General features: G+C 25.3%; 1 protein-coding gene across 1 annotated transcript; it reads right to left on the bottom strand.

Moving 5' to 3' along the window:
• Positions 1-3,469: 3,469 nt before the first annotated feature.
• Positions 3,470-6,023, bottom strand: LOC107483166 (peroxidase 53-like). The gene is made up of 4 exons (XM_021140010.2): positions 5,811-6,023; positions 5,535-5,726; positions 5,286-5,451; positions 3,470-3,885 (listed from the first exon to the last, which is right to left on the bottom strand). Exons 1-4 carry the CDS (start codon positions 6,021-6,023, stop codon positions 3,548-3,550), a joined length of 909 nt encoding a protein of 302 aa, XP_020995669.1. The 3' UTR covers positions 3,470-3,547.
• Between the last annotated feature and the right edge of the window lie 8,803 nt (positions 6,024-14,826).

The raw sequence follows: 14,826 nt of genomic DNA on the forward strand, positions 1-14,826 counted from the left end.
TGTGCCATTAATATAAAAATATAAATGATTCAATTAAGAGTACAGTAACAAAAACTATGTTAATTTATTTATTTATAATATTGATTTAGTTTTTCATATGAAAAAGGTGTTGTTCCTTAAATTAATTAATAGTAATAAAACACTATTGGTAAAAATATGTAAATTGTATTAGGATGACTTTTTTGGATTATTATATAAGATTAAATCATTTTTATAAAATGTAGTTATAATATAGTAAATTTTATATTTATTCGTATAACATTCCTTTTAATTGAAAAAATTTGCATTTTTTTAGAGTAAAAAAAGAAAGAAAACATATTATATTTTAGAGTCTTGCTATCATATATTTTAAGAACACATTATAAATGAAAATATTTTACTAAATTTTATTAAAAACATAATTTATTTTATATTTTTAGTGCATTAAAAATAAAAAGCTTAAGTAATTTTTATTATTATACTATTAAAATATATTTTTAAAACACAAAATAGTTAATTCCTATATTATATTCATAACAAGAAATAAATAATAGGTGAAAGTAATTGATATACATTTAACAAGAACAAAAATAGTGCATGCTGTATTCCTCATTAACAGTAACATTGTTTAATTTTGTGTAAAGTCTGGTGGGTCTACATCTTAACAAATCTTATATCATATGAGGATGAGTAGCATATACTCCAAAAATAGTTTTAAATCTACCATTGAGATTTGAATCATTAGACCTATAACATTAATCAACTACCAAAAATTAAGTTATGTCATCGTGTTAATTAGGAAATGTTTTTTTTATATTATTTTTTGTGAAATTAATATTTTTATAATGATTATGCTATGAATAATATTGGATTGATTTATTTTATATTTGTTATGTTATTATTTTTTGTTAAACTTTTTAAATAAAAATTTTAAGGAATATTCATAGTTATATACAATTATTCATCTTTTCTACCAAGATAATCAAATGGGACCTGCAATGGAAATGGAAAGACGACAAGAGACATTATTTTAAATAATGATGTTCATGGATTACATCGTATCCACAGATTCGCAATAAATATTCGCATTCGATCTAAAAATTGCAGATACGATTCGATCTGCAGATTGATCGGATCGGATTGCAGATATCTGCACGGATCCGCAGATCCGCACTATAATAATTAATAAATAAATAAATAAATATATATTTAGTATTATATTTACTTGTTTGTATGTTTTAGTTAGTAATTATTATTCATATATTGTATTATTTTATTTTTATTATTTAGAGAGAGTTTGATTAAAAATATTTTAGGAATAAATAAGTTTAAAAGTATGAAAGAAATATTTTTATCGAATTTTTTTACATAGAAATATGATTAAAAAGAGAAGGTTTAATTATGCGGATATATCCGATATCCGATCCGATCCGATCGCAAATGTGCGGATCGGATCAGATCGGATCCGGCATTAAAAAGTGCGGATATCATATCCGATCCGATCCGATAGAAATTGTGCGGATCGGATAGAATTTTCGGCCATATCCGATCCGATCCGCGGACACCCATAAATAAAATCCTTCTACTATCATCATCAATAATGTACCTTAACTCAAGTGAGGAAAGGTCAATGAAGTGAAATCCCGAAAAAACTTCTAGGCTACTCTTAGCAAGCCAATCTATATTTCTATTGACTTTTTTATAGACATGTTTTATATTCAACTGCTAATTTCTTTTCACGATCTGACGGATGCTTCTGACCGGAGGATTCTGGATTTCTTCCTTCTTTTACATAATTTACAGCACTGCTCTAGAATCTGTCTTCTAAGATAGCTTTTTTGAATCCTAGATTAGAAAATGGTTTTTTTTTTTTTTGTCATTGAGAAAGGTTATCTGATTTGGAGGTGGGGTAATGAGGTTGGGCTAATGGTTTTGTTAGGGGGAACACTTGGCTTAGTGGTAGACTAGTAGACTTAGCGAGAGTGATATTTTTTTAAAGCGAGAGTGATTTGAATTTACTTAAAGTGAGTTGGAGCGTTGGTTGACCCAACAGGATCTTGTGTTGTGCGTTTTGGTATGGGTTGGGCCTGTCCGGCCCATATTGTAACCAAAAGAATACCAAAAAATATTGGGTTGCTGCTTGCTTTGGTTATGTTATTCAGGAAACAAAATTTATTCATGATGATAAATGATAATGCTGCTTTGATTGAAAACAAAAGCAAATTAAAAAAATAGTATATTAATATGATAATATTTTTTCTTATTAACATTATGCAAAGTTAAACTAACACTTTGCATTTTTATTTACATTTACTTAGTTTTTCTAAATATTAAGAAAATTACTCTCATAATGTTAATTGTGCTTTTAATCATTTTGGATTTGACTTTTATAGTAGGCTAATGCATGAACAAATTTTTTTTTGTTTTTTTATAGATAAGTTTTCATATTAGGAATATTTACGGATAAAAAAAATAATTTACTCTAATGAATTTTATGATATTTTTTGAGCTAGAAACTGACCGTAGGCATGACTCAAACCGATGTGTTTGAAATGCAGTATTGGTTCACATCATGCGAGTTGTTTAATTCATCTTACTAAAAATTACCATATTTAGCACAATAACATTTAATAAGATCGTCATTTTGATTCATAAAAAAAACAAAATAAAAAAAAACAAAAAAAAAGGTGTTAACGAATAAGGACTACAAGATTATCCACGTACGATAATTTTGAGGACTTCTCATATTAAATGAAATTTGGTTAATAACAATAAGTAATTTTGTACATTCCATTGGTAATGTTTGATAATAATTAGTATTACAAAGTATAGGTGAGTATAAAGTATGTGTGATTAATATTAATGTGGAAATGGAGATATAGTTAATTACTTAACTTCAGACATACGAAAATTAACATTTTTTTTTGCTAATTATGACGATAGCGAAGATAGATTTTTTTTAAAAGGATAGGGTTATCAATTTATGTTACTAGTTTTCTTGGTGTAAAGAGTTTGTAAAGTACGTTGTGGACTTTTAGAAACTAACCCAATAGAAAAAGATCAAAGCCGAGTCTATATTGGGCCGAATCCGGTCTGCCATTTTTTTATATTTTAATAAAATCCTCATTTGAATTTGGGATGGGCCCAGTTGCAAATTTGAGAATATTATTTTGGGTATATTGAACCACAACGAAAATTTAAAGCCCTTTCCTTGAGCTTTCGACTCTCGTGGCCACTTATGGTACAGCGAATAGAAGCTTCTAGCAATGGCCATGGCAGAGCACTGCATCTCAGTTTGGAAGGGATGATCGCAATCTTCGACGCACCAGATCCAGATGGAGTCCTAGCATAGTTGCAGGAGCAGCGTATTGGAGTGGGTATTGGCGGTGGGTGACTGAGGATACCATTCCAATGATAAAAGATGAAGCATGAAGCCGGAGAAGAAGAAGAGTTTTCTCAGGTTCAGATAGTTCCAAATGATAATGCTGCTTTGATTAATATTTTTTTTATTACAATACACAAAGTTAAATTAAAACTTTGTATTCTTATTTATATTTCCTTAATTTTTCTAAATATTTATAAAATTGCAATGCTTTCTAATGATTCCTTGTTCACCCACAAGGACCTCAATCATACTCATCTTTATCATGGAGGCTTTAAAAGCCTCAAAGAAGAGTGTTTGATTGGAAGCTAATACATTGATTGTTTGTTCACCCCTTGCCTTAATCAGCACTTGATCGCTTTTAAAGGGGGCATCACCCCGCAGAATATTTATATAATAATTATTATCAAATTCAAAAGGAGATATCTGGTCCAAATTTGTGACATTCTCTCCCGGTAACCCATCGTTTTTGCAGTTTCGGCGACGGGAAAGTGTACACCGTCCTCGGCCAATTGTGTGAGCACCTGAAGAAGTGAAAAAAAAAATATTAAAAACATGATTAATAAAGTAAAAAAATAAAGAATTAATTATTATTAAGTTTGTGATTTTCATATGTAAGGATAATTAAACTCCTCACTTTTTTAATTAACCCATCTTCATTTATTTTGGAGAAGCTAGTTTGATTCGTAGACAAATAATGCTACATTTTTCTTATTTGATAATTATGTTTAGCAATATCCTTTTTTTAAAAAAGTGAATAAAATAAGTTTTTGTATACATAACTAGCCTATTATATTATCAAGAAAAAAAGAGAATATTGGAAAACATTTTGGTTGTACCAACCTTTTGTGGATCATCTCTTGTACTAATTTGTTGTTTCTTTTAACAGCTATAATCAATTATTATGTGAATCATTGTTTCTGAATTATTTAAAGATGTGTGTGCATCCATAAATAGATATATTTCTATTGTCCATACTCCATATATAAAGGAAAACTTATCTTGTTAATCTAAAATGAAAAGGTACACAATAACATGCACAAATTTAATTTGTTGTTTGAATAAAGAGTTAGAGATACACAAGTCTTAACATATATAATCATGTCTGTTTATTCAAAATAAATGGATACAAGCAACTACTCTGATTTTAGCAATGATGTAAAGACATCAATCTCTTCAGTTAAAAAATGGATATATCATTATGAAAAATCATCTTTATTTACTTTGTCCAAGGGAATTTTTATTTAATATACTACAAGTGTTAATTAAAAAAATTCTATACAGATATTTAATTACTTAAATAATTATTTACAGATAAATTTTATCCAATTCTTTCTAAAATAACATATAATTTATTTTCTATGATATGTCAATTTTTAATTGAATAATATCTTAATTATAATAGAATCATTTTATAATTAAATTATTATTTAAAATAAATCAATATATAATTTTTTAAAATATTAATAACCAAATGGATCACCATCACATTTGCACCGTACTCCACGACTTTTCTCAAAGTATGATAATCGGGTGCAGTACGATTTAAAAGAAATTCTATTTTCAAAATTTTAGTGTAATTCATTTGTAATAAGCCACTGAAATTATTAACAGCAGCATTTATATTCAGTGGCATATTAATCACAAATTTATACTTATTTATGGAGTAGTTTTTGCGCTTCAACGCCTTCTTATAAAAAAAATCATAAATAAATAATGAATAACATTTTTAGCACAATCTACTTTATATATGGTGTAATTTATTAGTTTCGTTTGTATAATTTAAAACGTGGCGATAGCACCACATTCCAACCGCATGCATGATGATTATAACAGTCACCATAGACTTACCCATAATTAAAACAGTTATAAAGTCATTACTATAATCAAATTTTAAAATTTATAAGAAAGGTTGAAGATAAACCTGAAAGTGCCACTAAATCATTCATATCAAGACCCTTTTTCTGAAATGCCGAAATGAGCTGAGGGAGGTTGGAGCGTGGACCAGGAATGTCCGAATTTGCCAAGTCGAAGCTTGCGGTTTCACTGTCTCTTCTGCCCAAGGGAACTTGCCAAGTTGGACCATTTGACTGCCAAATCAAGATAGTTAAAAAAAATGAATAATGCACACTAATCAATTGAGATGAACATGCAAATTAAAAAGAAAGTTTACCATCTCCGAAGACACTTCGGCAGCAAGTGCGACAATGTCAGCACAGGAAACAACCCCAGGACAAGCTTCTTCAATATTTTCCTTAATCAAATTGATCACATCCAACCTACGAATGGAGTTCAGATTCGGCGCTGCAAGTTGCTCGCTTTTAATAAAAGCTGTATCATTCAACAAAATTGATCCATCACACCCCTGCATACATACATATACATGATTAGAAACGTTCCAATAATTTACGATAATAACATAGAAATTAACAAAATTTTGTATACTTACTTGGACAAAGCAATCGTGGAAATGAAGTCTTATCAAACTGGCGAAAAGTCGCTCATCTTTTCCAGGCCCCTTCGAAACATTAAGAAGAACTTGTCGTACAGTTGACTGGAGAGAGGGACATGTATCTTTGTAAAAGAATGGATCTAATTGTGCTCTGGTAGGAACCACAACACACAAAACCAGAGGGAATAAGAAAAGAAACAGAAACTTCATCTTGTATAATTGTATATGATAGAGTGTTTGAGCGGCTTTCTCTGCAGATACAGCACCTTTATTTATAATAAAACTTTGACCATTCCTAAATATTTATTTTAACAGGTTTAATTATAAATATTAAATAATACCTTCTTATAAAGAGTGAAATAAACATTAAGTGTTAAGTTAGAGAAAATCAAAAGATACTTGTATGACTAAAACAGTAAAACTCTAGAAGTATTATTATATCATTTATGGCTAAAAAGACATAGATTCCTTATAGAAATTAATATACAACTTGGTTTAATGAATATTATTTTATAAAGTCTAATATATATGTGTAAGCTTGAGAACGAAAAATATTTATTTTTTATATTTTTTATATTTATTTTTAATTTATTCAATTATATGAAACACCCAAAAAAATAATAATAATCAAATATTATATATTGAATAAGTAAATACACACAATTATTCTCCAATTTTAGGTTTTACTCTATATAGTTGGTGGTCCAAGATTTGTGATTGTTTAGTATTAGCCTATTAGGTGCTTAGGTAGTATAGTTATATCTCATTTTTTCTTCTTATTTACATTGCATTTAAGATAATTATAATAAATAAGACCCAAAATCTGAAATCAATTACCAGATAAAACTAAAACCAAACTAATTAAACTACATCATAGCTTATTTTTTATATAATCAGTTAATAAAAGTAATTTGTTCACAGAATTTTAAAAATTAAAACATAAGCAGTTAAGTACCATATTTTTAAAAGTTCAGGATAATAAATATCAAATTTCCATTGTTAAATTGGTTAGTGATTATGTTGGATAAATTTAAATAAAAAATAAAAATCATTCCACGATAATTTAGCATGATTTTGGATGTATAATTTTGTTGTAACTTTCTTATCTTTCATTGATTTTATAAATTAAAATATAGAATAAATATTGGTATTATATTATTATTATTTTTAAAGTTTAAATATTGGAGCTAAAAGTATAATATTGTAATTTATAAAAACTAAAAAGTTTATATTTTTAATTTATTCAATTATATAAATACCAAAAAAAAAATCAAATATCATATATTGAGTAAATAAACACAGAATTATTCTCCAATCAAAAACTCTACTCTATATTTGGCAGTCCAACTTCTAATTTCATCTTATCTTGTATGAGAAGTTTTCTTGTAAATAGCAAGTTTGTTGTTTATATAATTGTATGACATTTTTTTTTTCCTTAATCGTATATATGATATTGAATATTTGCCTTACTTGCTTTACATATAGAGGACTAGAGGGGCCTCTAGCTATTTATAAGAAAATTGGAACAAGGCTGTTCCTATAGTACTACATGCTAAAGGAATTAATTTTGTCGTAATGTACATATATATACATATTCATAAATATAATTACTTAGAAATTTTCTTCGTATTGCTATTTTTTTCTTTTACAGCCTACTTAATTACTATTCTTGTTGAATATAATTAATTAAAAAATGCCCTCCAAGTGCCGCTATTAGTAACATATTAACATGTATTCAACACATCCATAAATACATATCTTTAATAAAGTAACAGTAATTAATAGGGTAAGAAACAAGATCATGAAGATGATCAAATGCACATATATACAAGAAAGCGGGGTATTGCAGTAATTGCAATAATTATATTTAAAATATTTATGTTAAAAGTTAAAACAATAAAAATGCATAAATGATCATATAATATATATTAAATATATATTTTAAAATTATAAAATATTTTTTAACCTTGTATATCAATAAAATAAAATAAAACAAATTTTCATATCCTTATTAATTATATCCGTTTCCGTTGACCGTTCTCTTTTTGTTTTGTCCTTAGTTTTTCATTTTTTTCACATATATATGTAGTCATTTCATAAAAAAACTTGTCAGCACTAGCTAGCATTTAAAAAAGGATTAATATTCCATAATTGGTATAATGAGGTGTAGTCTCACATTAATATATGCTTTTAAAAATCAAAATATTAATAACCAGAAGTTTTGTTTTGTCATTAGTTTTTCACTTTTTCCACACACACACACACACACACACACACACACACACACACACACACACACACACACACACACACACACACACACACATATAGCCATTTCATAAGAAAATCATTTCACGATAATTAGCATGATTTTGGATGTATAATTTTTAAATTTTAAATATATAATTGTTAAATATTAAATTTAATTTTGATATACTGTGTAAAATAATTTTATACATACATTTAACTATGTAATGACATATTATTAAATATAACTATTTTTTATATTCATTGTGTGAATTGTCATCCAAAAAAATAGATATAATTGCATAACTAAATAAAATGTTTTATACAATTAATATATCAAAATTAAACTCTTAAATATTTTAGATATGACACTTTTAAATATATGATTATTAACTCATTTTTATATCGATGTGCACCTAATTAATAATTCTCTTTTTATATTATGAGTATAACAAGGACACTTTTTATTTTTTACGAAAGCATAAATAACAATCATTGGAAATCCTAGACTATTTTCGTAATTTATTTTAATTATAAATAAAAATTATATTTTTATATTTTTTATATTTTTTATGTTTTTAAAAACAAATATAAATTTTAAAATTTGAATGCCTAAATAAAATTTGTAATTATTCCTCAATGTTTAATAAATAAATACGACACCATGTGATGAATATGTACTAATTTTATATTTGAAATATTCATGTTAAAACAATAAAAATGCATAAATAAACATATAATACAAATTCAATATATTTTAAAATCATAAAATATTTTTCAACTCTACATATCAATTAAAAAAAATAAAACAATTTCTCTTACCATATAGAATTATTATCTATAGGTCTTGGAGTCATCTCATAATAAAACTTCATTTCTAGTCAACGTATAACNGTGTATATATATAGGAGAGCAGCACATGACTATTAATTTCATGATAGGCACATTATGATTTGGTAAAAATTTCTTACTCCAAAATTTAAATTGAGAAATGAGTTTGATACTCCATATTTTCATTTACTTTTAATATTTTTTATTTTAAATTCAGCTTATTAATTATTTTGTTGCAAGTTTCTTATATTTTATTGATTTTATAAATTAAAATATACAATAAATATTGGTATTATACTACTATTATTTTTAAAGTTTAAATATTGGAGCTAAAGCCTAAAAGTATAATATTGTAATTTATAAAAACTAAAAAGTTCATATTTTTAATTTATTCAATTATATAAATACAAAAAAAAAATCAAATATTATATATTGAGTAAATAAACACAGAATTATTCTCCAATCAAAAGCTCTACTCTATATTTGGCAGTCCAACTTCTAGTTTCATCTTATCTCGTATGAGAAGTTTTCTTGTAAATAGCAAGTTTAATTTGTCGTTTGTATAATGTATATGATATTGAATGTTTGCCTGACTTGCTTTATAAGAAAATTGGAACAAGGAACAAGGCTGTTCTTATAGTACTACATGCTAAAGTAATTAGTTTTGTCGTAATGTACATATATATATACATATACATGAATGTAATTACTTAGAAATTTTCTTCGTATTGCTTTTTTTTTTTTTACAGCCTACTTAATTACTATTATTGTTGAATATAATTAATTAAAAAATGCCCTCCAAGTACAGCTATTAGTAACATACTAACAAGTCAACACATCCATAAATACACACCTTTAATAAAGTAACAGTAATTAATAGGGTAAGAAACAAAATCATGAAGATGATCAAATGCACATATAGACAAGAATGCGGGGTATTGGAGTAATTGCAATTATATTTGAAATATTTATATTAAAAGTTAAAACAATAAAAATGCATAAATGATCATATAATACATATTAAATATATATTTTAAAATTATAAAATATTTTTTAACCTTGCATATCAATAAAATAAAATAAAACAATCACTTTTTCCACACACACACACACACATATATATATATAGCCATTTCATAAGAAAACTTGTCAGCACTAGCTAGCATTTAAAAAAGGATTAATATTCCATAATTGGTATAATGAGGTGTAATCCCACATTAATATATGCTTTTAAAAATCAAAATATTAATAACCAGGCTAGAAGTCTATGTATGTCATTTAATTTCATGATAGGTAAGTTTTATTATGTATAATAAATAAATGAATAGATAATAACATTAAAATTTAAGTAAAAAAAGTATTACACATGGCAAAAAAAAAGAGTAGATAATAACTTAACTCCTTAAAATACATATAAATCAATTTAATTATTATAATATTTTTTTATATCAATTTATAAATATATAAAAAAATTATACATAATATCAATGTTTTTTTTACTATTCTCTTATAAGAAGTTATATTATATTATTATAGTCCCCAAATATTTATAATATGGTCAAATAATGAATATGGAAAAACTTTCACTTTAATATTTAATTAATTGCATCACCAAACAAATATGTATATATAAATGTACAGTAATAAAGGTTTTGCGTTGATTTTAACATATTTAACATATGCTCTGTACAAATTTTATTTATGTATTGTTACTATTAATTGGACAGCCAAAATTGTTATATCTTTTTTACTGTAATTGTCTTTTTGAAACCCGTCCCAAAATTTTTACATCTTTTTTTCCTGTAATTGTTATTATTAATTGGACAGCCAGCCAAAATTGTTACCTCCAACGGCGGAACTTGGAATAAAATTTTGGGGGGCCACATAGAAGATAATTGTCAAAATGCTTTTTATATGGACTCCATTTAAAATAAGCTCGTCTAATCTCATTTATCTGGTTTTGGTGATATTGCCAAATTTAAAGCTGTTTTTCAGGGTCTCGTTCCAAAAAATTAAGGTCAAACTTATCAGATATTCTAATAATTTTTATCATATAAAAAATTAAATTAAATAAATAGTAAAATATAAAATAATATTAAATTAAATAAATAAAAAATATCTAATTTTTATATGTAAACTTAAAGATAGAGAAAGTGTTATTTATTGAACTTATTGGGTACTTTAAGTCATAGTAAAGTATTTAAACCAATTGAATTATTTTTTATTTTTTGAAAAAGTACTACTAATTTTTTTATAGAAAGTTTGGAGAGGCCGTGGCCCCCCCTTGTCTGAACTAAGCTCCACCACTGGTTACATCATTTGCTCCCAAATATGTGTTGCTACTGTGCATGACTACTATTTTTTTCCCAAGTATAATTGCGTGTTAACAATTAGTATGGAGAAGGGGATAGTAGCATAGTTTAAAATATTAGAAATAAAAATATGTTAAAATAATATAATTTAAATAAATTTATAAATTTATGAAAGATATATAATTTTGAATATAATTTAAACAAGTAAAAAATAATTAGCATGTAAAATTTTAAAAATAACTTAAAGAGAATACTAGCTAATACCAATAATAAAAAATTAAGGGCAAAGTATATTTTAATTTTGTCCTTAAAATTTACTAAAAATTTTTAAAATATCTTTAAGTTTTATTTTGTTTTCATTTTGTCTTAAAAAAATTTTATTTGTATCAAATATACTTTTGAGGGTTAATTTTTCAAAAATTTTAGAATCAATTCAATAGCAATTTTAAAAAAAATAACTATCAATACAAATAAACCAGAGATAGTTGTCATGTATTATTGTTGAATTAGTCCTAAATTTTTTAAGAATTTAGTTATCAGGAATAGATTTTATGCAAATTAAAATTTTTTAAAATAAAATTAAAACAAAATAAAATTTAAAAATATTTTTATAATTTTTGAAAAATTTAAAAGACAAATAATATATTTTACCTTAAAATTAAAATTCAAGTGTACTAAAAGAAAAAGATTAATTTTGAGTTCAGTTTTATAAAGTGTCAATGTCATTTTTTATATTAATATCTAATATACCTTTATATATAGAAAAAATATTTTTGGATAATTTGCATGGAATTTTTTTTATGTAATAACATTAGCACTTAACTAAATGTCATTATAAAATTATTCACATAAAAAACTTTTCATTTTTTAGATAATAATTGTTACCATTAATTATAAATTTGAATTCCTAATTAAGATTTATAATTATTCCTGAATAATTAATAAATAAATACGATGTCATGTGATGAACACGTACTAGTTTTATATTTAAAATATTAATGTTAAAACAATAAAAATGCATAAATGGTCATATAATACATACTAAATATATATTTTAAAATCATAAAATATCAATCAAAGAAAATAAAACAATTTCTCTTGCTGCATGGAGTTATTGTCTACGCGGTTTGGATTCATCTCAATATAAAACTTTCTAGTCACTATCGCATTAAAAAAAATTTAAATTATCCATAGTTGATATAGTTTATTTAAATTAAATAAAAAGAAGCCTATGATGATGGTGTATATTCATTATTATATATTTCTAGTCACTTTGTATTTATACATCTATTTACATTTATATTCATTAATATACTATCTGATAATTTTTTTTTTGTGATATGATTCAGATTGTCTATTTAATTTAAATTTAATTCGACAAAAAAAAGATCCTCCACACTTTTATTAATTTTCTTATATGCTTCAACTCTTACAAATTTAATTTTACAGAATAATAACGATTGATACAAGTATTAAAAATTCTTGAAATTATCATAATATAAAAATAGTAAGTAAAAATATTAAAAAAATAATAAAATTGATCTTCTTCGCTTTCAAATTATAGAGACCCTACTTAAATATTATATTTATTCTCGCAATTTATTAATTTTTTTTACCATTCGGTGATTATATATCTTTTTTTTTTTATGTTTCAACACTTACGAATTTAATCTTACAGAGTAATAACGATTGATTCAAGAATAATTTTTTTTTAAAATTATCATAAAATGAAAATAGTCAAGTAACAATATTTAAAAAAATAAAATAAAATTGATGGTAAAAGCAGTGGATCACAGCGTCAGGAATAATATATAAATTTAAAGTTTTTTTATTTTTATAAAAAAATTTAAAAAATAAAAAATAAACTTAATCATTTTATTTTTCATATTTCCAATTAATTAAAGAGGATTTCGAAAATTTAACAGGTTTATTTTCATAACAGGTTTAATTATAAATAATATCTTTCTAGTTAAAGTCTTAAAGAGTGAAATAATAAACATTAGGTGTTAAGTTAGAGAAAATCAAAAGACTCTTATATATATGATTAAAATTTTAGAAGTATCATTGTACGATAATTGTGGCAAAAATGATATAGATCTCTTATAGAAATTAATATGCAACTTCATTTAATGAATATTATTTTACAAAGTCTAATATACATGTGTAAGCTTGAGAACGTTCAATTATAATATATGAAGAAGTAGAACTTCATTTTAGATAGGATAAACTCAAATAAAATAAGCTTGTAGTTGGTTTTGAAACAATTCAATTAGCTATTTAAAATATGTTTAATTATTATATTAATTTTTATGATTTTATTAAATTTATAACTAAATTTTTATATTTTTTAAATTAAATTTTTATATTATTTTTAATTTTATAATTATAGTCTTTTTTATGTCAAAATATTAAAATTAACAAAATATTCTTTTTAAAAAATATATGATCAAATATCTAATTAGATTTTAATTGTGAGTATCTTTAGTTTGCAGAAAAAATTTTTGTTAATTCTAATATTTTTTATACNATAAAATTATATAAACTAATAGAATAATTAAACTGTTAAAATATGGTTTATGTAATTGTATTATAAATTTGAAATATTAATTTGACTTAAAAAGAGTAAATACCTTTTTAGTTCATGTATATTAACAGGATATTATCATTTTTGCTAAGGGATAATATTCAATTTAGTTCTTATATTTGTACATTAGTCTTAATTTAATTTTTAAAGTTTTAATTATTTTTATTTAGTCTTAATTTATGTTAATTTCTGAAACAATTTGAGAGAGAGAGAGAGTATTTTTATTTTATCGGAATTTTATCGGTATTTTAGTCTTTGAAAAAATTAATTTGTATAATTTATAATACAGCAAATAACCTTAATTCTAAAAGGTTATTTTAATCTTTGTATAATTTTTATTTTTGGAATTTTATCGGTATTTTAGTAAGTGGCGTGTTCTTATTCTTTCTTACCGGAGCTAGACTCAATGGCTTACAGATACAGGGCGGGACTCAATGGTTTTCACTTGCCTTACCCCCCTTCCCTGACTGGGCCTGCTATTAACGTCGGCTTCAAAGACGAGTGTCTTCCCTGCTCCCGGGATTCTCTATTCCCGCGTTTTCGTTTGAAGTAAATTCTGGAACGGGCAGAGTCCCAACGTCAAACTTTCTGATGGCCCGGAGATTCAAGTCAATAGCTTGCATAATATCCATATCCATTGCTAGCTGGATTGAGAAGAGTGCTTTTCCGGCCACCTAGGCTCAAAAGCCTAGAGGGATGCTTGGACCTACTTATTATATGGACCTCTTCCCTATCCCCTTCCTGCGGGTCCTTCCGCCTGGCTTGAAAAAGAAGGAGACTTCTAGACTTGCTCACACTTGGTTAAGGAAACTGGCAGAGAAGCTTATTTTTCTACAACGACAATTCTTGTGGAGTACAGATGGGGAAGCAAGGGTTGCCCCTTGTAAAATGGGAAGTAATTATGACTCCAAAGAAAGCAGGTGGACTGGGGGTCGGGGACGCAGTTATTCGAAATACTGCGTTGCTGTTTAAGTGGTGGTAGAGGTTCTTAAGAGAAGACTGCCCCCTATGGAAGAAAGTGGTCTGCTCATGTACCAAT

The sequence above is a fragment of the Arachis duranensis genome, chromosome 4 (genome assembly GCF_000817695.3).
Source record: "Arachis duranensis cultivar V14167 chromosome 4, aradu.V14167.gnm2.J7QH, whole genome shotgun sequence".
Taxonomy (NCBI): domain Eukaryota; kingdom Viridiplantae; phylum Streptophyta; class Magnoliopsida; order Fabales; family Fabaceae; genus Arachis; species Arachis duranensis.

Bases quoted from the DNA above. Each gene is read 5' to 3' on its own strand.
- LOC107483166 (XM_021140010.2), bottom strand. From the start codon at position 6,023: ATGAAGTTTCTGTTTCTTTTCTTATTCCCTCTGGTTTTGTGTGTTGTG. The intron at 5,452-5,534 runs GTAAACTTTCTT...TTGATTTGGCAG, and splicing joins CCGAAGTGTCTTCGGAGATG to TCAAATGGTCCAACTTGGCA. The intron at 3,886-5,285 runs GTTTATCTTCAA...TCACTTCTTCAG, and splicing joins TGATTTAGTGGCACTTTCAG to GTGCTCACACAATTGGCCGA.